Genomic DNA, 27,357 nt, shown 5'->3' on the forward strand with positions numbered 1-27,357 from the left:
CTTCACTGGCTGCTCTAGTAGAAGAACTCACATTTCTCCTTCAAACTCTTCACTGACTGCTCTAGTAGAAGAACTCACATTTCTCCTTCAAACTCTTCACTGGCTGCTCTAGTAGAAGAACTCACATTTCCCGGACATTTTTATTTGAGCTTTTCCCTGATTTTCTGAGACTCCTGTGTTTGTCTTATGTTTATTGATCTTTCAAAGTTTATATTTTAACTGTGTATTTTTTTGTATTGTTAAAGTTCTTTGTGACCTTGGTTAAGAAACATCTTTACAAATAACTTCTTACTTTCTTAACTAACTTACTTAATCACCTACTTTTCACTGTAGATAAATTCATTCAATTTGAACTAAGATCATTGATAATGAGTTTGTTTTCCTGATGAGATGCTCTTGACTGGAAAAAATGTGTGAACCAGTGAAAATGAGAGAAAATATACATGATTTATTTAATGTTTTCATCTTCGACGACGTCTGAACTAAAGTTTTTGGTTGAATTTTTGGTTTCATCGAGCATGAAAAAACAAGTTGAATATAATATGTATATTCTGTATATATATATATATATATATATATTTATTAATAGGATTTTCTGTCAGGGAGACGAGAATATATCAACCACAGGAAATAATCCCATTGTTTTGCAGGAACAGACGAGGATTAAATCTTAATCTAATTCATCTTTCTCTGCAGAATCACCGTCTGAAATAATCTCAAATAATCCAGCGTGACTTCATGACGTTTCGGGCAGAAGCAGCCGATCACCTGCACGAGAAAAGCAAGATTGAAAAGTTATAATTGAACGACTTCCGTAACATTTGGACTTTCCATGAGAAAGTTGACGTAGAATCTCTGGATGTTATTGGACGATGATTGGATCACGACGTAAACGAGTCACGTGACTTTACTGAGACGCATGTCCACACGAGCTTTCATTTTGTTTTGAAAACATGATGCAAAGTCGCACTTAAAAAACACGTAGTGCACGTAGTATAATGACAACCGTTACACAATCTCCGACGTCTCGGAAACACTATATTTAATCCCGTCCGAGGATGTTACAGCGAGTCAAGCTGAACGTATATTTAGAGTCAATTTGCAAATTGTCAATTTCGAAATATTTAACAGAACTTTATCCATTCTTTTTCAGAATCGTCTTCATTTTTTTCATTTTGATCGTATATATTTTTGGTTGATTTATATAAAATTAAATGTGTGTAAAATGAACTAATATATTTTATATTTACAATTAACATGTAAATATTCACCTCGTTTGTTCATTTTTGTGTTGCAATTGAACTTCTGGCCTCTAGATGGCAGCAGTCATTACGTCCCCCACAGCTAAAGTGAGAATGATGACTGAGGACGAGAGGATACAGTTGACTGTATTTGTATATTTCTGTGTTGCAATTAAACCTTCCGCAAAGTGAAAGAAAAACACAATTGAATGAATGTTCAGAAATACAGAGATTTATTTTAAATTTAAAAGTATTTCTCAAATGTTTTATAAATAATTTTGTGGTGAAGAGTTAAAGTTAGGATGAGAAAATAAATGATGTTTAAATCACAGACAATAAACACAAATAACACATTATGTCTTCACCTCAAGACTCAAGAAACAAGTCAAAGTGAAAAAGATAAACTCGTTTTCTTCTCAAATCTATTATTTAAGTCGAGAGTAGAATCTAAAAATAATAAAACATTGAAAGAATGTCAAACGACAACAATTCTCCTCAGTTAAAGAAAAACAAGTCAAGACATAAATGTACACAAAACCAGTCGTGGACTCTGGGATCTGAACCGACAACTGCCGCAGTGAGCGAGAGAAGGAGGGAAGAAAGAGAGGTTTGTGCAGGAGGATGAACTCATACATGCCTGGGAAAGAGAATCTACGGCGGCCTGTGAGGCTCACAAAGGCTGCAGGTTACATAAGAGACTGACATCAGGTCTGAGCGTGAAAACTGATGACGTGACGAGAAAAACGACGACAAGTTCCTTATTCCTCAAGAATGAATCATTTTCTTTAGAAATGCAGCTAAAAGAAGAAAGTTAGCAGAGAACGTGAGATCAACAGTCAGATATGAAGCGAGGGCACGAATGCTGCCTTGCTCAATAACAAGAATCCGTTTCTACTCTCACCTCAATCTTTTTAAACCTGTCCTGTGGACTTATTTACTGTTGATTTATGTTCTTTATTTTTGCACTTTGTCATCCTTTGCACTTTGTTCTTGTTTTATGAAACTATCTTCTGCTGTGATCCATCCATCCATCCATCCATCCATCATCGATCCATGCATCCATCCATCCATCTATATTCATCCATCCATCCATCCATCTATTCATCCATCCATCCATCCATCTATATCCATCTTTTCAACCATCCATCCATCCATTTACCCCTCTCTACATCCATCCATCCATCAACAGTAATTATTCAATAATATCTCATGTATTCTATAATGAAGAACCATCTTCATCCGTGTTTTACTGTTAATGGGTCCATTAATATATTGGTCTGGGACTTCCTGAAGGAATAGATTCCGATTCCGATTCCTCCAGAGGGATCAATAAAGTTTTATCTATCTAGATCTGTTTTGATTATTAATGTCTGAAAGATTTATTTTCGCTTGCGTCATAAAACACTCTTGACACATAATCTTTGGCTCATGTTTACTAAACTAACTAAGTCAAGTTGATGAACTGAACAAACATGTACAGAACCGGGGTCACCACACTGTTTCCTGTGAGGGTCACATGACTATGATCTGACGGGTCAGTTGGTATCAGAAGCAGAAGTGGCTAAAACTTAAAAAAAATGTGTTGTTTTCCAGAAATACACACAAAAACTAAATTACAGAAGGACAATGTGAGGAAATAAATGGTCCAAATTGGTTTGGAAGATTTCGGCCCTAAAATGTGGATATTTTTGTAGAATATAACAAGAGAATATATAGAATGTAACGATAAAAACATACATTTACGCTCTAGGTGTCCCTATATTTCTGTCACACACTGTATATGAATAAAAATTGTAGGACCATAAACTATAAACTAGCTCAACTTTTGGTTTGTGCAGGTCGTGCCGATTTTAGATGTTTTTATCTGCAACTGACGTTGAGACCATGAACTACGGTCTAGGAAATGGAAGGTACTTTAGTGCAGTAGTAATACTACAGTACGATCATAAATCCTAACAACGATGCAGAGAAAGAAGAAGTGATGAAGAAGAAAGAAAAGGTTTTTCGGTTCAAGCATCTTCTCTCACGTGAACTAAATTGAAGTCGTGGTGTTGGACTCGACGGGAACATCAAGCATTAGTGGAACAAGTTCGAGGAATGATTAGCATCTGAGACACAAACTCTGGGGTCAGATCAACACAAACATGACGGTCAGATCAACACAAACATGATGGTCAGATCAACACAAACATGACGGTCAGATCAACACAAACATGACGGTCAGATCAACACAAACATGACGGTCAGATCAACACACACATGACGGTCAGATCAACACAAACATGGCGGTCAGATCAACACAAACATGACGGTCGGATCAACACAAACATGACGGTCAGATCAACACAAACATGACGGTCAGATCAACACAAACATGACGGTCAGATCAACACACACATGACGGTCAGATCAACACACACATGACGGTCAGATCAACACAAACTCAACACAAACATGACGGCCAGATCAACACAAACATGACGGTCAGATCAACACAAACATGACGGTCAGATCAACACAAACTCAACACAAACATGACGGTCAGATCAATACAAACATGACGGTCAGATCAACACAAACATGGCGGTCAGATCAACACAAACATGACGGTCAGATCAACACAAACATGGCGGTCGGATCAACACAAACATGACGGTCAGAACAACACAAACATGACGGTCAGATCAACACAAACATGGCGGTCGGATCAACACAAACATGACGGTCAGATCAACACAAACATGACGGTCAGATCAACACAAACTCAACACAAACATGACGGTCAGATCAACACAAACATGACGGTCAGATCAACACAAACATGACGGTCAGATCAACACAAACATGACGGTCAGATCAACACAAACATGACGGTCAGATCAACACAAACATGACGGTCAGATCAACACAAACATGGCGGTCGGATCAACACAAACATGACGGTCAGAACAACACAAACATGACGGTCAGAACAACACAAACATGACGGTCAGAACAACACAAACATGACGGTCAGAACAACACAAACATGACGGTCAGATCAACACAAACTCAACACAAACATGACGGTCAGATCAACACAAACTCAACACAAACATGACGGTCAGATCAACACAAACATGACGGTCAGATCAACACAAACATGACGGTCAGAACAACACAAACATGACGGTCAGATCAACACAAACTCAACACAAACATGACGGTCAGATCAACACAAACATGACGGTCAGATCAACACAAACATGACGGTCAGATCAACACAAACATGACGGTCAGATCAACACAAACATGGCGGTCAGATCAACACAAACATGACGGTCAGATCAACACAAACATGACGGTCAGATCAACACAAACATGGCGGTCAGATCAACACAAACATGACGGTCAGATTAACACAAACATGACGGTCAGATCAACACAAACATGACGGTCAGATCAACACAAACATGCATCACTGGAACAACACAAAGAGTTGGAGACTAAAGTGAATAAATGTTGCTTTAAAGAAAGTGAGTTAAAGGTTCAAATACTTCATTATGACCAAAACAAGAATCATATATTAACATAATACTAATATATATTATAATAATGTAGTTTCTATGTCGAAATACTGACAGTTTCTTTTTTTTTAGCAATTTTTTACACATAGAGTTTGATATTCCAACTGCAATAAATACATTTTCTAAGTTAATTTTCTATGGCCTTTTATCTTCTATATATATGTTGGTATATTATTGGAAACATGAAGTTTAAAATATTCATTTACTCATTTTTTAAATATTGAAAATAAATGTATTCAATGATTAAAAAAGAAAAGGAACGTCATCAACGAGTCGATCAGTTGTAGGTGTTTTTAAGATGATCAGTGGAGTTTTAACCAGAATCGAGCACTTTATCAACACAAGGATCTGAACACGTGACGACTGCAGTCAAAATGGAAGTGAAAAGTGAATTTATCGTGGATTAAGGACGTCAAGGTCAAACTAAAACAAACAAAGTAACGATTGTTATATTTTAACTCAAATCATTATCATTGAAATGTGTTCAGTCAAAGAGAACCAACGACGTCTCTTATCTTATCTTAAACATGAGCGTCATCTAAGGTGATGTTGGGTCGATATAAAGTGACTTTGAAGTACTCGAAAAAGTACTGATACTAAACGGTTGTATCCAAGATAGTATCGAAAGCGTCTTATTTTATTTATTTCTGCACTAACTCACATCTGAAACTTCTTTTTTAAGACAGTTTATTATAAATATCTAATAATAAATATATTTCTTTTGAATTTGAGGACGTTTTTTTATATTGTTGTGGTATTAAAAATGGAAGCGAGTACTGAATATATTCCTGGGTATCTGTACCGAAAATGTCAGAATCGTATCGACCCTGAACTGACCTACTTATACACGGTTCTGCTGATACCTTGATAAGTTCTAGAGAAGCTGATACGAGCGAATATATTTATTCTTTTATAGTAACTGCATCACTGCAGTGCAAAGATGTAACAGCGAACTAACAGCCCTGTGCTTCAGAAAGAGTTGAAACGCACATGTAAGATGTACTTTGTTGTTTTTCTTTCTCACGTCTTTAAACCAGATCTGATGCCTTTTCTTTGTTTAAGTCAAAGCGTTAAGTTCGATTCTTAACCTCTAAGTATCTCAACTATATTAAGTAAAACCTCAAATCTGAAGTAAACAAACACAACAAACGCAATAATTAATCTTCCAGACAAGAAATGAATAAATACGATGGAGAAGTTTGTGTATCGATGGAGAAGTTTGTGTATCGATGGAGATGTTTGTGTATCGATGGAGAAGTTTGTGTATCGATGGAGATGTTTGTGTATCGATGGAGATGTTTGTGTATCGATGGAGATGTTTGTGTAACGATGGAGAAGTTTGTGTATCGATGGAGAAGTTTGTGTATCGATGGAGATGTTTGTGTATCGATGGAGATGTTTGTGTATCGATGGAGATGTTTGTGTATCGATGGAGAAGTTTTTGTATCGATGGAGAAGTTTGTGTATCGATGGAGATGTTTGTGTATCGATGGAGAAGTTTGTGTATCGATGGAGATGTTTGTGTATCGATGGAGATGTTTGTGTATCGATGGAGAAGTTTGTGTATCGATGGAGATGTTTGTGTATCGATGGAGATGTTTGTGTATCGATGGAGATGTTTGTGTATCGATGGAGAAGTTTGTGTATCGATGGAGATGTTTGTGTATCGATGGAGAAGTTTGTGTATCGATGGAGATGTTTGTGTATCGATGGAGAAGTTTGTGTATCGATGGAGATGTTTGTGTATCGATGGAGAAGTTTGTGTATCGATGGAGATGTTTGTGTATCGATGGAGATGTTTGTGTATCGATGGAGAAGTTTGTGTATCGATGGAGATGTTTGTGTATCGATGGAGAAGTTTGTGTATCGATTGAGATGTTTGTGTATCGATGGAGATGTTTGTGTATCGATGGAGATGTTTGTGTATCGATGGAGATGTTTGTGTATCGATGGAGATGTTTGTGTATCGATGGAGAAGTTTGTGTATCGATGGAGATGTTTGTGTATCGATGGAGATGTTTGTGTATCGATGGAGAAGTTTGTGTATCGATGGAGAAGTTTGTGTATCGATGGAGATGTTTGTGTATCGATGGAGAAGTTTGTGTATCGATGGAGATGTTTGTGTATCGATGGAGATGTTTGTGTATCGATGGAGATGTTTGTGTATCGATGGAGATGTTTGTGTATCGATGGAGAAGTTTGTGTATCGATGGAGATGTTTGTGTATGGATGGAGATGTTTGTGTATCGATGGAGATGTTTGTGTATCGATGGAGAAGTTTGTGTATCGATGGAGAAGTTTGTGTATCGATGGAGATGTTTGTGTATCGATCGAGAAGTTTGTGTATCGATCGAGAAGTTTGTGTATCGATGGAGATGTTTGTGTATCGATGGAGATGTTTGTGTATCGATGGAGATGTTTGTGTATCGATGGAGATGTTTGTGTATCGATGGAGATGTTTGTGTATCGATGGAGATGTTTGTGTATTGATGGAGATGTTTGTGTAACGATGGAGATGTTTGTGTATCGATGGAGATGTTTGTGTATCGATGGAGATGTTTGTGTATCGATGGAGATGTTTGTGTATCGATGGAGATGTTTGTGTATCGATGGAGATGTTTGTGTATCGATGGAGATGTTTGTGTATCGATGGAGATGTTTGTGTATCGATGGAGATGTTTGTGTAACGATCGAGATGTTTGTGTAACGATGGAGATGTTTGTGTAACGATCGAGATGTTTGTGTAACGATGGAGATGTTTGTGTATCGATGGAGATGTTTGTGTATCGATGGAGATGTTTGTGTATCGATGGAGATGTTTGTGTAACGATCGAGATGTTTGTGTATCGATGGAGATGTTTGTGTATCGATGGAGATGTTTGTGTATCGATGGAGATGTTTGTGTATCGATGGAGATGTTTGTGTAACGATCGAGATGTTTGTGTAACGATCGAGATGTTTGTGTATCGATGGAGATGTTTGTGTATCGATGGAGATGTTTGTGTAACGATCGAGATGTTTGTGTAACGATCGAGATGTTTGTGTATCGTTGGAGATGTTTGTGTATCGATGGAGATGTTTGTGTATCGATGGAGATGTTTGTGTATCGATGGAGATGTTTGTGTATCGATGGAGATGTTTGTGTAACGATCGAGATGTTTGTGTATCGATGGAGATGTTTGTGTAACGATTGAGATGTTTGTGTAACGATCGAGATGTTTGTGTATCGATCGAGATGTTTGTGTATTCTTGAGATGTTTGTGTATCGATCGAGGTGTTTGTGTATCGATTATTATTTACACATTTTGAAACAAAACTATGAAGATTCAGGTTTAAAAGTTCAACTGTTAGTAAAATCAGTTTTTTAGTTTATGTTCTGCTCGGTAAGAATCTGTCATCAGGAAATACATTAGAACAAGTCATTGTTTATTCTACATCAGAGACGTAAATATACAGTATATATAAATATTAATCAATAATTGATATATATATATATATATATATATAAGGCACTGGGTTCATGTTTTATATCAAAGTAAAAGTTTGAAATCCAGTCGATCGAGTCATGTGTGTGTCATTGTTGTGATGCCAGTATGAGGCGAGTCAGCGGCTCACAAGGAACTCCCATCATTAAAGTCAGAACCAGCAGAACCGGTCCTGGGGTCCAGGATGAAGCCTCGGCAGGAACTCACCTCGGACACGGCGGCCGGTGACTTGTGTTCGTCTGCAACGACACATTACACACATCAGTACGTGACGACACGAGTGTTGTATGTACACACAAGTGATTTGCTGACACGCCTGCTGACGTGACGGGTACACACAAGTACACACAAGTACACACATGTACACACATGTACATTCACAAAACACGCCGGTAAAGCAAACGCAGAGACGATCATGACATCATCAAAACAACTGAAGAACTGACTTAGATCAAGAAAAATAATTAATATCTTGATTCAAGATAGAAAACCACTGACGACGAGCTACTTTGTTCCCTCACAGACAACGATATCACAACACCAGAGTCAAGTACTGGACAATACTACACATATATACTTGTTACTACACTATCACAACACCAGAGTCAAGTACTCAACAATACTACACATATATACTTGTTACTACACTATCCCAACACCAGAGTCAAGTACTGGACAATACTACACATATATACTTGTTACTACACTATCACAACACCAGAGTCAAGTACTGGACAATACTACACATATATACTTGTTACTACACTATCACAACACCATAGTCAAGTACTTGACAATACTACACATATATACTTGTTACTACACTATCACAACACCAGAGTCAAGTACTGGACAATACAACACATATATACTTGTTACTACACTATCACAACACCATAGTCAAGTACTTGACAATACTACACATATATACTTGTTACTACACTATCACAACACCAGAGTCAAGTACTGGACAATACTACACATATATACTTGTTACTACACTATCACAACACCAGAGTCAAGTACTGGACAATACTACACATATATACTTGTTACTACACTATCACAACACCAGAGTCAAGTACTGGACAATACTACACATATATCCTTGGTACTACACTATTACAACACCAGAGTCAAGTACTGCGGGAACAAAGTATATCGTCGTCTTTGAGGGAACAAAGTATATAGTCATCTGTGAAAGAAAATCGTTGTGAGGGAACAAAGAATATAGTCATCTGTGAAAGAAAATCGTTGTGAGGGAACAAAGTATATAGTCATCTGTGAAAGAAAATCGTTGTGAGGGAACAAAGTATATAGTCATCTGTGAAAGAAAATCGTTGTGAGGGAACAAAGTATATAGTCATCTGTGAAAGAATATCGTTGTCTGTGAGGGAACAAAGTATATAGTCCTCTGTGAAAGAAAATCGTTGTGTGTGAGGGAACAAAGCATATAGTCATTTGTGAAAGAATATCGTTGTCTGTGAGGGAACAAAGTATATAGTCATCTGTGAGGGAACAAAGTATATAGTCCTCTGTGAAAGAAAATCGTTGTCTGTGAGGGAACGAAGTATATAGTAATTTATGAAAGAATATCGTTGTCTGTGAGGGAACAAAGTATATAGTCATCTGTGAGGGAACAAAGCATATAGTCATCTGTGAAAGAATATCATCATCTGTGAGGGAACGAAGTATATCGTCGTCTATGAGGGAACGAAGTATATCATCATCAGTGAGGGAACGAAGTATATCATCATCTGTGAGGGAACGAAGTATATGGTCGTCTATGAGGGAACGAAGTATATAGTCCTCTGTGAAAGAAAACCGTTGTCAGTGAGGGAACGAAGTATATATTCCTCTGTGAGGGAACGAAGTATATATTCCTCTGTGAGGGAACGGTGTGTTCGTCAGCAGCATCATTCGTGTTCTCACCCGTCTGGTCTTGAAAGTCCAGGTACACGGTTCCATCTCTGCGGATCCTGACTTCCTGGGGCCCCTCGATGCGCCGGCCGGGGGTCCGGGTCAGAGCCAGGCAGCTCTGGTAACAGACGGCCCAGGCTTGCTCCTCGTTGCAGGGCTGCTTGAACAGACCCAGGATCTGGTCCAGGCTCAGATCCGCCACCGTCGAGCTCGTGTCTCCGTCGGTGCCCTGGAGCTCAGACATCCTCACATAATAACAACAGACCCCAGAGGCGCGCGACGGTCCGTGGTTTGTGACGTTTCACTGCGAGTCTGACTTGACTTACCTGCAGTGAACGCACCACAGAGGAGGCTCCCGCCGCAGGGCGCCCGCGCGGTCCTAGCGCCCGCCCGGTTCTGTTTGTTGACGTTTCAACGTAGTAGAAATAAAATAAAATAAACTTTATTAAATCTATTCTCTCGTCATTTAACTGTTAATGTCCTCTTGGTTCTTAGAGGTTTTTAAAACAATGTTTGAACAACGACTGTTTGACTTTTGGGAATTCGATGAATAAATAAGATTTAAGATTTTGATTTTGACTTAATTGTTAGATTTAAGATTTTGATTTATTATGAAGTTTAAACATTTATATTTAGATCTACATTTAACATTCAGATTTATTATTGGGAGTCAACATTTAAATTGACCATTTAGATTGAGATTTCTCAATTTATTAACATTTAATATTTTGATTTAGGTTTCATTTATAATTTTGTGTTCACATTTCTCAAATGTGAGAAATATTTGCTAATTCTTTAAAAACATAAATTACGATGAAACATTTGTCTTGATTTTAACATCCGGCTCAGTGTACGAGGGTTTCAAAATAATACAGTATCTTCGTATTATTGTATAATTCTAATTAAAATATATTAAAAAATACAGTGTTATATTTATGTTTTTATTTTTCTTCTATTGTGTGTTATCTTATTTTTTCTGTAATGACACCACAAAAAATCCGATATTGTGTTTACAAAACTCGCAATAAAAGATTCTGATTCTGATAGTAAATTAGAATTAATGTCATTTATTATATTTTTGTCATTTTTATTCCAAAACAAGGTGACATGAATGTGAAACGATAGTTTTATTAAAGACAACGTGTATCCATGTTGTTGGCGATCTCTCGATAAAAACGACTCGTTCATCACGTGATTAGAATCTTAAACAATTTTATTACAAAGACAAATAAATGTAGAATATAGATCAGCTGTTTCAAACGTCCATCAATCACACAAACGACTCAAAACTAGTGGCACAAGAACCAATCCTCGCCGAGGGCTCCCCCTGCCGGTCACCGCTCGTACTGTACATCTGATACGTGTCAGTGACGTCACCATGCATGTCAACATGAAGGAGAGGTTGAAGGTTCAACACCAGGAAGAGTTCTAGGCACATGCGGGCGTCTCTGTCTTTCATTCATCTCTCGAGTGTGGAAACAGCACTTCCGGTTTGTAAGAAACGTTATTTGGGTAAACACGTGACCCCGGATGTAAAGGCAACACTTGAAACTCTGAGTCAGGAGGGAAATAATCCAGATTAAATCATTTAATCCAACGCTTTATGGCTCACAGTGTTCGCGACACGTCGTCGATTCCTCGCCTGAATTATTTCAAATTAATCATCGTAAAAAACTTTGTTTAAAATGAACATTTAAACTCAAAACAATGTGATCGTGTACGACTTTGTGTCACTATTACGGTGTTTATTTTTAATTGTTTTTGTAAGAATTTAATTCAATAATTACTATATTAAAAAGGTTTGTTTGGGAACGTAATTATAATATTATTAATAGTAATTCAATATAAATATGCTGCTGTAATAATGTCGCGGCATCTATTACATAGAATTTAAAAGGCTAGAAATGAAGTAATATGGAATTTAGAACATTTATTTTTTTAATGTTTTAATCGAAATATTGTTTAAAAACTCATTCCATATTTTATTATATAAATTATTTAATTAAGTTATTAAAAAATAAGATTAAGAAAGTCAAAGTTTCAACCTTTGAAATGTTGAATTAATTCAATATTGTGATACAAACATATGAGTTTCTGAGCCTGAATTGATTCTAAAATAAACTAGTTTTCAAACTATTGATTTATTTATTTCCCACAACCTCTGATGACTGACTATAAATATATTGTTTTTAACCGTCCGTGTCTCTGATAAAGGTTTGGATCATTCCTGTGAGGTCAAAGGTCAAGACTCTCTAAGGACAGTGTTGCGTTTACATTCTTCCCCGACATGTCGTCAGGATTTGAGTCGCACAAAGAACGGGTTCTTCGTCGGATGTGCGGGTCAGTCGCACACGCGTGTGGTCAGTCGCACACGCGTGTGGTCAGTCGCACATGTGTGGTCAGTCGACGCACACGCGTGGTCAGTCGCACACGCGTGGTCAGTCACGTCCCTGAGCCGCAAGCGTGGCGACATCGCGGCGGCGAGCCAGACTGGGCTCCTCGTCACGCGTGCGATGGCGAGAGGTTTCTGCAGCATCTGGGGGATCTTTGGACGGAGACTCATGCTGAGGTCACTCTGAGGTCGCGGGTCACTCTGAGGTCGCGGGTCACTCAGGCGTCTCCGTCCACTGAGCTCATCTCTGGCCTCCAGGACTCCCGTGTTCAACCTCCGCACTGAGGGCCACGGAGACGCCGTCCTGAGGCGGAGACAGGACCTCCTTGGACGTCCTTCTCTTGGACTCCAGAGCAGTTTGCTGCAGGAAACACACGTCAGAAGAAGAACGACACAAGAGAAAAGACATGGAACTGAAGAGACGTTGATCTATCAAGCGTGTAAGACATGATCGCTGACTTAACTATAGTTTCATTTAGTCAAAGTTATTTTATGGTTTTATTTCAATACAATAATTCATTTTTTTATTTACAATTAACATCACAGCGTTCATGTTTGTGTTGCAATTAAACCTCCGGCCTCTAGATGGCAGCAGTCGTTACGTCCTCCACAGCTAAAGGAAGAAAGATGACTGAGGACGAGAGGATACAGTTGACTGTATTTGTATGTTCGTGTGTTGCAATTAAACCTTCGGCCTCTAGATGGTGGCAGTCGTTACGTCCGCCACAGCTAAAGGGAGAATGATGACTGAGGACGAGAGGATACAGTTGACAGCGTTTGCATATTTGTGTGTTGCAATAAAACCTCCGGCCTCTAGATGGCAGCAGTCGTTACGTCCTCCACAGCTAAAGGAAGAATGATGACTGAGGACGAGAGGATACAGTTGACAGCGTTTGTATGTTTGTGTGTTGCAATAAAACCTCCGGCCTCTAGATGGCAGCAGTCGTTACAACCTCCACAGCTAAAGGAAGAATGATGACTGAGGACGAGAGGATACAGTTGACAGCGTTTGTATATTTGTGTGTTGCAATAAAACCTCCGGCCTCTAGATGGCAGCAGTCATTACGTCCTCCACAGCTAAAGGAAGAATGATGACTGAGGACGAGAGGATACAGTTGACTGCATTTAAATATTTTTGTGTTGCAATTAAACTTGTTAAATTCAATCTTTCAATCTAGAAATGTTTGAATTATTAAAAAAGAAAATAACTTAAATCTTAAAAATAGTCAATTAGTTAGTTTTATTGAATTTTTTTTCTCAAATCAAATCCAATTGTCGTTTGCAAGTGAAAGTTATTCATGACCTCCGGATGTGACGTCAGCATGCGGGGGTCACTCACGTCACTCGGGGACCGTCGGTTCCTCCTCTGATGGCTGGACGTGTTCAGGGCCTGTTTCCCGCACTGGGTCCCGGTGTTGACCATCCTCTTCTCCCTCAGCCCGGCCTCCACAGCTTTACCTTCACACACACACACACACACACACGCTCGTCACACACACACCCGCGACCCTGAACGCACCACCGCGGCTCCTACTGTTGGCCACCGACACAGGCGCCTCCACGTCGGTGTTGGTGAGCCACGTCGACTCGGTCTCGCGGGTCCAGCTCTCATGGTAGCGAGGCTCGATGATCGCGTCCGCCCGGCTCCCGCCACACCCCATCAGGCCCTCCAGCTTCACATCCTGGGCCGGTGCTCCCCCATCCTGGACCGCCTCTGGTTCTGGTGCTGAAGCTGCTCCACAAAACACGAGCTGTGACGGAGGAGGATGGAGCTCGCTGATTGGTTGGCGACCAGCTGACGTCATCAGGCCGCATCGCCAAAACTCTCCTCGCAGATGAAAATAAGAAGAAAATGCTCGAATAAAAATAATGTTTTTTTTAATAGTAGAAAGTGAACATCATATTGGAATACAATAGAAACCATGATTTTATCAAATATACATTTTATTTTTGTATTCCAAAATTACGTTTTTTTTTATCAATGGTTATTATAAAGTTACTCTTAATTTTAAATGAGAAAATATCGTATTCACAAATATACATTTTAAAAATGAATCCCAAATATTAAACTTTTCATTTATGAATCGAAAATTGATATAAAACGTATTAAATAGAATAAAAGTAAAATGACGGTCTAAAGACTAATACAGAAACCTGTAATAAATAAATATATATATACATATTAATAAAAGATGAAGGAAAAGATGGATGGATGGATGAATAAATAGATGTCTGTGCCAGGAACCACCTCTGACCTTAAGTGTAATAAAACATATAAACAAACTACTGTCCATCATGATGATGACATCATCCTTTGAACACAGTTCAATTTGAAAAATCTGAAACTCTGCTTATAATAATAATAATAATAATAATAATCTCTATTTATATAGCGCCTTTCTAGACCAGGGTCACATGCTCCTGAGGATGAGGTTCCAGGGTTGAGTCAGTTCTTGGGTGACTTAAGTCTGTCAAACTGAGAAACCTGGTGTTGTGTTTGAAAAAGACATGTCTCTAGTTCAACACTGCAGAAAACTGTTTCAACTGAGAAACATCTCTAAACTTAAATGTTGTCACAACATGATCTGGATCTTATAATGCGTTTGTGTCGTTTACACTATTGTTACAGTATATTTAGTGTCTAAACAAGAAGGATGTGTCTCGCCTGCAGTTCATACAAAACTCCGCAGTGAGAATTCTGAGCTGCTCTAGTAGAAGAACTCACATTTCTCCTTCAAACTCTTCACTGACTGCTCTAGTAGAAGAACTCACATTTCTCCTTTAAACTCTTCACTGGCTGCTCTAGTAGAATAACTCACATTTCTCCTTCAAACTCTTCACTGGCCGCTCTAGTAGAAGAACTCACATTTCTCCTTCAAACTCTTCACTGGCTGCTCTAGTAGAAGAACTCACATTTCTCCTTCAAACTCTTCACTGGCTGCCAGTTTCTTTCAGGATCATTTTAAAATTCTGGTTCTTACTTTCAGATCTATTCATGGTCAGACCTTCCATCAGTGATCTGATCCAGACTTACGTGTTTGATGATCTACTGACTCCTTCAAGAAACATCTGTGTTTGATGATCTACTGACTCCTTCAAGAAACATGTGTGTTTGATGATCTACTGACTCCTTCAAGAAACGTCTGTGTTTGATGATCTACTGACTCCTTCAAGAAACATGTGTGTTTGATGATCTACTGACTCCTTCAAGAAACATGTGTGTTTGATGAACTACTGACTCCTTCAAGAAACATGTGTGTTTGATGATCTACTGACTCCTTCAAGAAACATCTGTGTTTGATGATCTACTGACTCCTTCAAGAAACATGTGTGTTTGATGATCTACTGACTCCTTCAAGAAACATCTGTGTTTGATGATCTACTGACTCCTTCAAGAAACATGTGTGTTTGATGATCTACTGACTCCTTCAAGAAACATGTGTGTTTGATGATCTACTGACTCCTTCAAGAAACATGTGTGTTTGATGATCTACTGACTCCTTCAAGAAACATCTGTGTTTGATGATCTACTGACTCCTTCAAGAAACATCTGTGTTTGATGATCTACTGACTCCTTCAAGAAACATGTGTGTTTGATGATCTACTGACTCCTTCTAGAAACATGTGTGTTTGATGATCTACTGACTCCTTCAAGAAACATCTGTGTTTGATGATCTACTGACTCCTTCAAGAAACATCTGTGTTTGACGATCTACTGACTCCTTCAAGAAACATCTCAAGAAGTTTTTCTTACAAATATTACTGACTTACTTCACCTCTTTTTCCCCAGAAAGGATCAGGACAGAGAACTGGAAACTGTACAATTAATTTTTTTGAATCCAGATGTGATTTCTCATCATTGTTTGAAGCTTTAAGTCGGTCTTTAATCCGACGCGTTGTTCAAATCCCCCCCCAGAACGACGGATCTACTAAGATAGAGTCCAGATCCTCAACACATGTACATATTTCAGAGGAAACACAAAAGTAATCCAGAGGCTCATTTCAACATAAATCATTTATTTTATAACATTTATCTTAAATATGTTTCAATGTCCAGTTATAGTTACAGTACAGGCGCCACATATATATATATATTTTCATCTTGATAAACACAGTCATGGGAACCATCAGCAAATGTTGCTTGTTAAAATCAGGGTCACGGGGTCACATTGAGGGTCGACATCTATTCTTAACACACACGACATGAGGCTAAAAACACTTGACTCTGAGAATTGAAGGAAAAACACACACAGATTTCAATAAATAGTACAATCACCAGATGCTCTCCTGTGTGTGTTTGTGTGTTTGTGTGTGTGTGTGTGTGTGTTTGTGTGTTTGTGTGTGTCTCTTCAAAGGTTGGAAGCTGCAAAGAAAGTGCAAACGAACCCGAGAACCTGTTCCTGGAGCCAGTGTGTGACCGGATGTCTGGGAGCTGCTGGTCCAGTGTCTGACGCAGGAATGTGGAAGTGGATGGAGGACGTACGGACGAACTAAAGCCGGAGCACGAGAGGACGAGAGCAAACGTAGAGGAACGACGCGAGAAACTTGTCTAGACTTTGAAGTCCAGCAGGTTGCAGTCGATCTTGTAGTAGACGTAAGGGTAGTACTCCTGCTGGCTCAGGTTCAGACCCGGGATGTCCATGGAGGCCTGAAGAGACTCAAGGTCAGACATGCACGAGCACCAGGTATATCAGCGGCAACACAACATATTCATTTCACATTTACAATGTTTCATTTCTACTTGAATCTCTATTGAAATTTGTTGTTTTAAGCATTTAATACTTTTAAATAATTGAATTCAATCATTTCTGAAAGTAAGTCGTTATTATTGATCAGACCAGAGTCACAAAGTGCTTAAAAACAAAACAAGGTTAAAATACATACTCATTTAAAAACCTTAGAAGGTCAAGACGACATGGTGACGTTGAATTTGTTGTCAAAAACATTTTTACAATATTACATTAAACAAAACTATTAGTTAGTTTAAATTATTATTAAATAGTTCTTTTTTTATTTATTTTTTATTCAATAAATGTTTTGTACAAGAATATGTCTAAACAAGAAGGATGTGTCTCGCCTGCAGTTCATACAAAACTCTGCAGCCAGAATTCTGAGCCGCTCTAGTAGAAGAACTCACATTTCTCCTTCAAACTCTTCACTGGCTGCTCTAGTAGAATAACTCACATTTCTCCTTCAAACTCTTCACTGGCTGCTCTAGTAGAAGAACTCACATTTCTCCTTCAAACTCTTCACTGGCTGCTCTAGTAGAAGAACTCACATTTCTCCTTCAAACTCTTCACTGGCTGCTCTAGTAGAAGAACTCACATTTCTCCTTCAAACTCTTCACTGGCTGCTCTAGTAGAAGAACTCACATTTCTCCTTCAAACTCTTCACTGGCTGCCAGTTTCTTTCAGGATCATTTTTAAATTCTGGTTCTTACTTTCAGATCTATTCATGGTCAGACCTTCCATCAGTGATCTGATCCAGACTTACACCCCAGCTCGGGCTCTGAGGTCTGTGGATCAGAATCTACTGATGGTTCCTGAACTTCAGGACCAGAGGAGAGAAATCCTTCCAGGCTGTTGCTCCTAAGCTTTGGAACCATCTCTGTGTTTGATGATGTACTGACTCCTTCAAGAAACATCAGTGTTTGATGATCTACTGACTCCTTCAAGAAACATCTGTGTTTGATGATCTACTGACTCCTTCAAGAAACATCAGTGTTTGATGATCTACTGACTCCTTCAAGAAACATCTGTGTTTGATGATCTACTGACTCCTTCAAGAAACATCTGTGTTTGATGATCTACTGACTCCTTCAAGAAACATCTGTGTTTGATGATCTACTGACTCCTTCAAGAAACATCTGTGTTTGATGATCTACTGACTCCTTCAAGAAACATCTGTGTTTGATGATCTACTGACTCCTTCAAGAAACATCTGTGTTTGATGATCTACCGACTCCTTCAAGAAACATCTCAAGACACTGTTATTTGAGCTTTTCCTTGACTCTCTGAGACTCTTTTGTTTGTCTCTGTTAATCTTGATCTTTAAAGTATATATTTTATTGAGTATTGTTTTGATTGTTTAAACGCTTTAAAAGCCTGATGACATTCTTTCATAGAGTTGTGCGACTCACGTCGATGATGGCGGCGCTGCTGTCCAGGTGCTTGTACAGGTCGTACAACACCTCCCTGAGCTTCTTCATGTTCTTCTTGTTGGGCTGCAGCAACATGGCCTGGAAGTTCACCGGCAGACCGTACCTGAAGACACCGGCGGCGTCAGAGAGCCGATGGCGACCAGAGGAACCTGAACGTTTCAAACGGACGTCGCTCACCTCAACACCGACTCCACGAACACCCGCAGAGCTTTGATGTGGATCCACGCGATGAAGGCCTCACTGAAGTTGACCTTCAGCCATCGCACCAGAGGACCCTGCAGGAGGAACACGACCCGAGACTCATCATCACTCGCATGTTTCCTAACACGTCTGTTTGATATTTGTGTCAACATAGCAACAAGTTCATCGACTCAACACACTCACAGAAAAGCATGTTAGTGAAGCTCCAGCTGATTGGACAACAAGTTACAACCTCAACCAATGGCTGCTTTCTTTGTCATGAGCTCCGCCCATTGAGTACCGACAGATTTGATTAGATGAGCCGTGTGTCAATCAAAGCAGCTGATTTGGTGTTTGGTAGATGATTCAAGTGTGTCATCATTAAGGGGTGTGTTGTTTATGAACTAATGATCTGAATTAAAAGTCATTTTACGTCCGTTTTATTTTGTAAATTCACACATCATTTCCTGCCCGACTGACCTTAACTTCTCGCTGCGACACGATGCAGACGAAATAAAATCTAGTTTTTAAGTCTTAGAAAGGAGTCCAAGCGTGCCAGTGTTCAAAAAAAACTAAATGGTGCTTCCAACGTACAAACTGTTTCTTCTTGTCGGTGGACAAACGTGTCATTTCCTCTTTGTCCGCCTTCATCTCCTCCTCGTTGTACTGGAAGTCACGCACCGTGAACCTGAGAAAGAGTCCATGTTCTGAGTTCAACACTCACTATATTCAAGAATGTCTTCTGAACAGAGTGGACCTTGATAGAAGTCACACCCACTCCATTTATAAAGATAAAACATGATATAGCAAAACTTTTGAAGATGTACAAATGATTTTTCAAAACAGTGACTGTAACACGGCAGTAAAACGGCAAGTTAAAAACAGTCAGGTTCGTGGAATCTGCTTTTTTCCTATGAAAACTTTTGTCATCGTTGAGACATTTTACGCTGCCGTCTCCAACGTCTCACCACGAGTTCAACGATGCCGAGCTCACATGTTGTCTCTTCAACAGCCATATTGATCACCTTTAACCTCACAGATCAATGGTTTCAACCCTTCCATCTTCCTGCTAGATGTCCTTGTGACGATGGTTAAACCGGTAAACATGGGCAGATGAACCACGTTGTTGTTGTTCGAGTCCCAGGATTCAAAGTGTTTCAAAGAATGTTACAGTACGTGTTCATCACATACTTGTTTTCTCTGGCCTTGTGCTTGAAGTCGTCCAAAGCCTTCCTGAACAGGGTAACACTGAACAGGCCGCTGTCGTGGTCCTCGAATAACAGCCTGGAGGCGAGAACACAAGTGAAAATATATTCTGTGACTCAGATCTACAGTTTGTACTGACAAGACAATCGACTCCAGAGGTTTTCATATCATTATCTAGTGAAGTAAATAGGTAAAGGTCATAGGTCGAGCAAATTGAAGGATTGTGTAGAGTCAAGAATTTGTTGATACGATGTGCATCTTGATTGCAACAATATAGTGATATATAGTGATAGTGTAGTAACAAGTATATATGTGTAGTATTGTCCAGTACTTGACTCTGGTGTTGTGATAGTGTAGTAACAAGGATATATGTGTAGTATTGTCCAGTACTTGACTCTGGTGTTGTGATAGTGTAGTAACAAGTATATATGTGTAGTATTGTCCAGTACTTGACTCTTGTGTTGTGATAGTGTAGTAACAAGTATATATGGGTAGTATTGTCCAGTACTTGACTCTGGTGTTGTGATAGTGTAGTAACAAGGATATATGTGTAGTATTGTCCAGTACTTGACTCTGGTGTTGTGATAGTGTAGTAACAAGTATATATGTGTAGTATTGTCCAGTACTTGACTCTGGTGTTGTGATAGTGTAGTAACAAGTATATATGGGTAGTATTGTCCAGTACTTGACTCTGGTGTTGTGATAGTGTAGTAACAAGGATATATGTGTAGTATTGTCCAGTACTTGACTCTGGTGTTGTGATAGTGTAGTAACAAGTATATATGGGTAGTATTGTCCAGTACTTGACTCTGGTGTTGTGATAGTGTAGTAACAAGTATATATGGGTAGTATTGTCCAGTACTTGACTCTGGTGTTGTGATAGTGTAGTAACAAGTATATATGTGTAGTATTGTCCAGTACTTGACTCTGGTGTTGTGATAGTGTAGTAACAAGTATATATGTGTAGTATTGTCCAGTACTTGACTCTGGTGTTGTGATAGTGTAGTAACAAGTATATATGTGTAGTATTGTCCAGTACTTGACTCTGGTGTTGTGATAGTGTAGTAACAAGTATATATGTGTAGTATTTTTTCCAGTACTTGACTCTGGTGTTGTGATAGTGTAGTAACAAGTATACATGTGTAGTATTGTCCAGTACTTGACTCTGGTGTTGTAGTATTTACAGACCACATGACTCTTGAAGTCATAACTGCTTTCATTTGTTTTCAAACCAAAGTATGTCCAAACATCAGCTTTAAAAGCTGCTGGACTCACTGTATCCTCTCGTCCTCAGTCATCATTCTTGCTTTAGCTGTGGAGAACGTAATCACTGCTGCTATCTAGAGGCCTGATGTTTAACGTTAATTTTACAATTGAAAAAGAAAAAGTAATTCTTTTATTTAAACTCAGAAAATGTAATAACTACGATAACAATAGAAAATTATTTGAAAACCAAAAAAAATGGATACAAGGAAAAAACACACCTAGTAAATGATACATTACATGAAAACAAATGAATATATTTATATCCCATTGAGACGATAATAATAGAGGAAACAGAAATCCAAACAGTCTTAATTAAATGGAAGTAACGAGCTCTTACTTGGTGGAACGTGGCACGACCATCTCAGCGAGAGTCTCGTACGTCTTCTGCCAGTCAGCGTAGCTGGTCCTGGTCAGAGGGACGAAGGTCAACAAGGTCGTATCATTTCAAACTTCTGTGGACGACCAGGACTTACTTTGGAACCACCACCAGCATGGTGAGCAGGTACTCGGAGTCCAGAACAAAGTCCTCTTTCTTCACGATGTCAGCCAGACTCCTGGTCAACAAGCTCCCGCTGAAGGACACGAAAAAGAAACACTTTTATATCCCACCGTCTCAGAAGACAGAGCCCCCTAGTGGCGCAGTTCTGTCACTCAAAACACTACATTCATCTGAAGGACCCAGAAGCCACTGCTCACTTCAGGGACTTCTTAGATAATTTTGGACCTGCAAGGCCAACTTTAATACGTTTGATTTATTTTAAAATATTTTGATGCAAGAGATTGTCGCACATGTGTAGCATGTCACAAAATCAATAGTTTCCTATAATTATTTCAAAGGATTGAAAGATGAACAGGGAGCAAATAACAACGCAATACAATTTTTTTAAAAAAAGTAAAATGATCATTTGTTTCTTTGTGACGTTCTGTTAAGTTGTCAATTTGTACTTCTATGTCTCGTTGTCGTTTACGTCTCCGTCCGTCTGTGAACTGTGCGGCGCAGCTTGTTACGGCTACATTTTTAGGTGAAAGGAAAAAAGGTCGCATTAATATCGATATCGCAATTCATGACAACAATATCGAATACTGCACTTATTTTCAATATCGTGCAGCACTAATGTGCGTTGAGTGTAATTCAGCAGCAGCACGTATTAGAAGTTGAAGTGAGGTGTTAGTGTTCAGGCTCCACATAGTTCCAGGAATGACTGCGTGAAAATATCAAATGATAGTTTTATTGAAAGTGGAATATTTTACTTCCAACATGGTTCGACGCGTCAACCTATATTTGGAGGGAACTATTCCATGACTCGGAGCACGTGAACATCCTCTTCCGAGTATGAGCCTGAGCAAGAACGACAGAATAATAAATAGTCTGTGAGGTTCTCTCCTTCTCTGAGTCCAGGATCTTATAAATACTCATTAACCTGCTCTTTGTTTGGATCCCAGGTCACACCTGTCCAGCATGTTCTTTGTTTTCAATAACATTTACATCATTTCCTGTTTTTTTTAAACCAAACTCACTAAGAAAGATTCAATATCTTCACCGAGACGTCAAGTATTGCTTCTGTCGTTAATAACTTTAAAAAGTTGTCAACAGACGCTCGACTGACTTTCTGGCTTAGTTTCTACTGGGTTGTACGATTCTGTTCCAGGTCACTGCTATGAAGGACAATAATGAGATCATTAAATAAATAAAAAACACAAAATAAAGGTTTAAATAAACGTAAAAATGGGAAATTAAATAAATCACTTTTTTTTTATTTAGGGTCTGTTCCATTTAAATATATACATGTATTTATTTAAACATTTTATCTTTAATTTGTCAATTTAATTATTGGTTCAATTGAATTGTCATTTCTTTCATTCATGAATTTATACATTTAGATTTTTAATCATTTTAATGATTCTACTTTTAATCATTTCAACATTTCACTGACACTCAGTTTATTTAGACTTATATTGTTTAATACATTTAGTCATTTAGAATGACGTCATTTATCGTCCTTCATAACAAAAGCAACCAACTTTCTTAATTCGTCGACAATATGATGAGAAAAGAGCTGCTTGGCAGAGGTCTGCGCCCTTTGTCCAATTTTCTAGTTAACCCGTTTTTATGCAATTATTTATTAATTTATTTTTAAACTGAGTGACAGGTTATCGTGTCCAGATCAGTTTCAGTTCATTTAAAGGACAATGTGCAGTTACATTAGAAAGATGCTGCGCCAGATTAAGCTCAATGCTACTTCCATCTGTAGTCCTCAACAAAGATGCAGACAGTTTCCATAATATATCACATACAAATAAAGAAAAAACACAATAATATACAAAAACACAGTACAATCTAATAATGTCAACGATGGCCAAATACCCGTCTGGTACTATTAGGTTATTTTGATGAAGTTAAGAACGTTTGCGTCTCTCAACACAGGTTTTAATCGCAGCATTTATTATGAACTCACGCGTTCTTTCTCTCCAGATTCTGCAGGTTTCCCTTCAGGTTGTTGTAGGCAGACGCTCGGGCCTTCAGGTCGTTGTCGATCTGAGAGGCTTGCTGTGAACAGAAAGGATATTAGAAGCAACCCTCAGATTACATTTGAACAGTCAAACCTTTATCGTTAATATTTTAGGTTAATCATTTCATTAACATTTTTCTAACCATTGTTATGTGCGTGTCTATCTGCCTTTAACCAATCGTAACAATGGCTGTCGTTCGGGGAAAATAACCCTAAAAAGCCGAGAGAAATGTGAACTTCTGAACTAGTTCTTGAATATTTAACTAAATTAACATTTCAATAGCATTTAACTGGGATTTATTGATTAAAAATCCATTTGTAACTAGATCCATTTGTGTCTTTTTTATCCTTCTATGGTATTGTAAGTAAACTACTGAAATAATCCAACACGAGTTACACACTCGAGAAATAACCTCATTATGACTCACTTTCTTTTTTTAATATTTATTTAAAAAAAATTGAAATATTAATCAAATGTATCCAAGAATCCAGATTCAACACAATACTCCACTACAAATTTCAGGAAGACCAAAACTAGACAAAAATAGTTAATTGAAGAAAGAACGAAGTCAGTTTGTGTCTTTTTAAATCCACTTTTAAGCCTAGTTTTATCTCTGGGTCAAGGTGACCCGGAGGCCTGAAAAGCAAATGTGTGGTATCCCTTTTGTGGTCAACGACCTCCCTGGCTTCCATGAATACATATGCAGTGATGGAGGTTGTTCACCTTGCACTTTGTCATCCCTTGCTCTTTGTTCTTATGTTTGCACTTTGTTCTTGTTTTAACGAAACTTGCTGTACCGAATTGGAAATAAGATCTGCAGAGTGATTAGTAAAGTCAATCTATCTAGCTGACCAAGAGACAACAAAAGGGATACTACAAACACATTTGTACTTCAGCCTCCGGGTCATCTTGACCCTGAGACAACACAAGGGTTGAATCAATCATCAGTTAACACTGAGATAAGTCTGAATACAGTTCCTGAGTGTACCTTGGAGATGATCTCAGAGATGTTCTTGAGTGATTGTTTGATGGGGTACTTGGCCATGTCCCATTGAAATCTGGTGATATACGTCACCAAGTCCACTGTGGAGACAAACCGATGTCGTCAGGAGCAAATCATGTGTCTGGCTGACCTTTGACCCCCTCATCAACGGCAACAGTGCACTCGTTCAAACGGGACAACGTCCGGAAGCCGTTACCTCCGTTGGCCAGCAGGTTCTCCTGGACTTTGTCCCGGCTGTCCTCCAAGACGTCGGCCATGTACTGGGCCACCTTCTTCACCACGCTGCGGCACAGAAGAAGATCAACTTAAATGACGTCTCTGGCGTCTTAAGAACGGTTTCCTTCTCTCACGTCTCAACGAACGTATCCAGTTTGGCCAGTTCATCCGACAGTCCCACCAGGACATCTAGTGTCCCGACCTACTCGGAAACAAAACAAACATCAATGACAGAAACTGATGGAAACAAACCATGTGCAATTTAAAGTAATTAACCACCTTTAAATCTGGGATATTGAACTTATTGTTGGTTGAAAGGTTGTTGGTTCGAGTGGTGGCCACCATCAGCTTGTCCCAGGTCTGCTGGCAGGTTTTCTCCCCAGGAGCAGAGATCAACCAGAATTCTGTCATGGCTGCTGATCCAAGTCAACGTCGCTGCTGGAAAAATCGACAGTAAATCGGAATTAAATTAAGTAACACGGACAATAATCAAGTGAGTCGATTACTATTTCGCCACAAATGTCGTTTTATTTTCTTTATTACTCTTTTGGAAAAGAAATGCTAAATGAAAATTGGATTGGTTAAGTTTAAATTTAAGGTTTGAATGTTCAGATCAACAGGGTCGGACTAACAGCATTTTTATTTAATTTGAACAAGTTCAAAAGATGCCCCAAAAAATAAAAAGGTTCAGCTCTAGACAGACCTTGCAAATGCAAAGAAATGTTACCCAACATTCGTATATGGAATTCTATGGAGTTTCAAAAATAAGGAACACACTCAATCGAAAAAGTTCATAAATTGCCCAACAACTCTAAAAACGATTATCTATTAAATAATGTAATTTTACGTTTCATATTCCCACATGCAGGTAAGGAAAGTATTCCATTATATCTGTAGCACATCATCAGATTATCTGATACCTTCTCATCAGAGAAATGTGGGTGTTATTGGTATTTATTCATTCAACTATGTATTTGTTTCAATATTTATTGGGAATAAAAAATCAGATCAGTTTCATACACAATCGGCGTTGTCTTGATCTTTCAAGTATATATTTTATTGGGTATTGTTTTGATTGTTTAAGCGCTTTGTGACCCTGGTCTAGAAAAGCTCTACAAATATTACTTATTTACTTACATTATCCTTTGTTTTTCTTTTAACAAAACACATAAAAAGAAAGTACAACGCTTACGACATAACTACCAAAAAAATTAATAATAGAATGAAAACCTCTGGCACATCCTAGTTTTCATAAACTATACAAAATATATGTGAACTTTGAATAAAGTGTTTGGTAAAACCCTTAACTAACCACTCACGTTCTGGTGAAGACTTTTAAGGAAGGGTTGACAACTTGTTGTACACGTGTGTGTTTATCCTCTCATTGTGTATTTGATTTTTTAAAGTTTCATGAAAAATACTCGATCTATCTCTCAGGGACTTTTAATCTATTTGGCTTTAAAGATATTTAGGAAAATTACGGTTAATAAAAATAAATAGGAATATAAAATCTATTTATAGTATTAATAATATTATGCAAATATGTCATTTGTTGATGATGAACATAAATCATTTGAATTGTTTGTCTTTGTGAAGGACTTAGTATGAGCTAAGTACATATTTTGTTACCCTGGATTTGTTTTCCGTTGTATTTAAAAGAGTTACGTGTAATAAATGTTTTATAATAAACACAAAAAAAGAAGTAATGTTTGTGTTTCCTCTTTCCACAGCTATTCTTCCACGTCACATGTCATATGACCACATTTTCTCAGCCCAACAATAAACATAGACGTCGTGCTAAGATCCGCAGAAATACTTCTACGAGGTTAAATGAAAACAACTCACTTGAATTCGCTGTTAAATCCCAGAAAATAAAATAAATACGCACATCATGTGCTGACAGGAGATGCTAACCTGTTAGCCTGCTAGCTTTGGAGAATGTCACAGTCACGACACGAACAACGGATGAGTTGTGGTACTTACCGATGCGGTGGTGGTTTTAAATGTTTGTTCCGCGCGTCGTTGCTCAAAGAAACAGGCCGAGCTTCACATGCATAGCGCAGATAACAACAGCTTTTCGACTCAAAGACCCGCAAAGATGAGCATCTCAGGCAACATCAGCTGATCAGGTGACTCGCTCGCGCATGCGCATGTTCAACCTGGATATACACGACATGCCCGCTCTGAGATTTTATTATCATCTGAGATTTT

The 27,357-nt window shown here is 38.5% G+C and overlaps 3 protein-coding genes across 3 annotated transcripts in view; all 3 read right to left on the reverse strand.

The window, feature by feature from the left end:
* LOC148083069 (protein spire homolog 1-like) overlaps positions 1 to 10,523 on the reverse strand; it is a 40,831-nt gene extending 30,308 nt beyond the window's left edge. Inside the window, exons 1-2 of the mRNA XM_087786207.1 lie at positions 10,225 to 10,523; positions 8,500 to 8,531 (exon numbers count right to left, since the gene is read on the reverse strand). Of these exons, the coding sequence (XP_087642333.1) occupies positions 8,500 to 8,531; positions 10,225 to 10,456 (264 nt within the window). The 5' untranslated portion in view covers positions 10,457 to 10,523. The remainder of the gene's footprint in view (positions 1 to 8,499; positions 8,532 to 10,224) is intronic.
* Positions 10,524 to 11,407: 884 nt separating this feature from the next.
* LOC148083070 (uncharacterized) lies at positions 11,408 to 14,307 on the reverse strand. The gene is made up of 3 exons (XM_087785651.1): positions 14,139 to 14,307; positions 13,944 to 14,062; positions 11,408 to 12,965 (listed from the first exon to the last, which is right to left on the reverse strand). Exons 1-3 carry the CDS (start codon positions 14,263 to 14,265, stop codon positions 12,846 to 12,848), a joined length of 366 nt encoding a protein of 121 aa, XP_087641777.1. The 5' UTR covers positions 14,266 to 14,307; the 3' UTR covers positions 11,408 to 12,845.
* A 2,297-nt stretch (positions 14,308 to 16,604) lies between these two features.
* On the reverse strand, positions 16,605 to 27,274 carry LOC148083071 (V-type proton ATPase subunit C 1-A). The gene is made up of 13 exons (XM_087786208.1): positions 27,130 to 27,274; positions 25,426 to 25,584; positions 25,281 to 25,348; positions 25,127 to 25,212; positions 24,916 to 25,010; positions 23,873 to 23,964; positions 21,890 to 21,988; positions 21,754 to 21,822; positions 20,136 to 20,228; positions 19,539 to 19,632; positions 18,942 to 19,039; positions 18,744 to 18,867; positions 16,605 to 17,252 (listed from the first exon to the last, which is right to left on the reverse strand). The coding sequence occupies exons 2-13, from the start codon at positions 25,555 to 25,557 to the stop codon at positions 17,154 to 17,156; spliced, it is 1,149 nt and encodes a 382-aa protein (XP_087642334.1). The 5' UTR covers positions 25,558 to 25,584; positions 27,130 to 27,274; the 3' UTR covers positions 16,605 to 17,153.
* Between the last annotated feature and the right edge of the window lie 83 nt (positions 27,275 to 27,357).

Source organism: Callionymus lyra, chromosome 3 (genome assembly GCF_982586985.1).
Source record: "Callionymus lyra chromosome 3, fCalLyr1.hap1.1, whole genome shotgun sequence".
Classification (NCBI taxonomy): domain Eukaryota; kingdom Metazoa; phylum Chordata; class Actinopteri; order Syngnathiformes; family Callionymidae; genus Callionymus; species Callionymus lyra.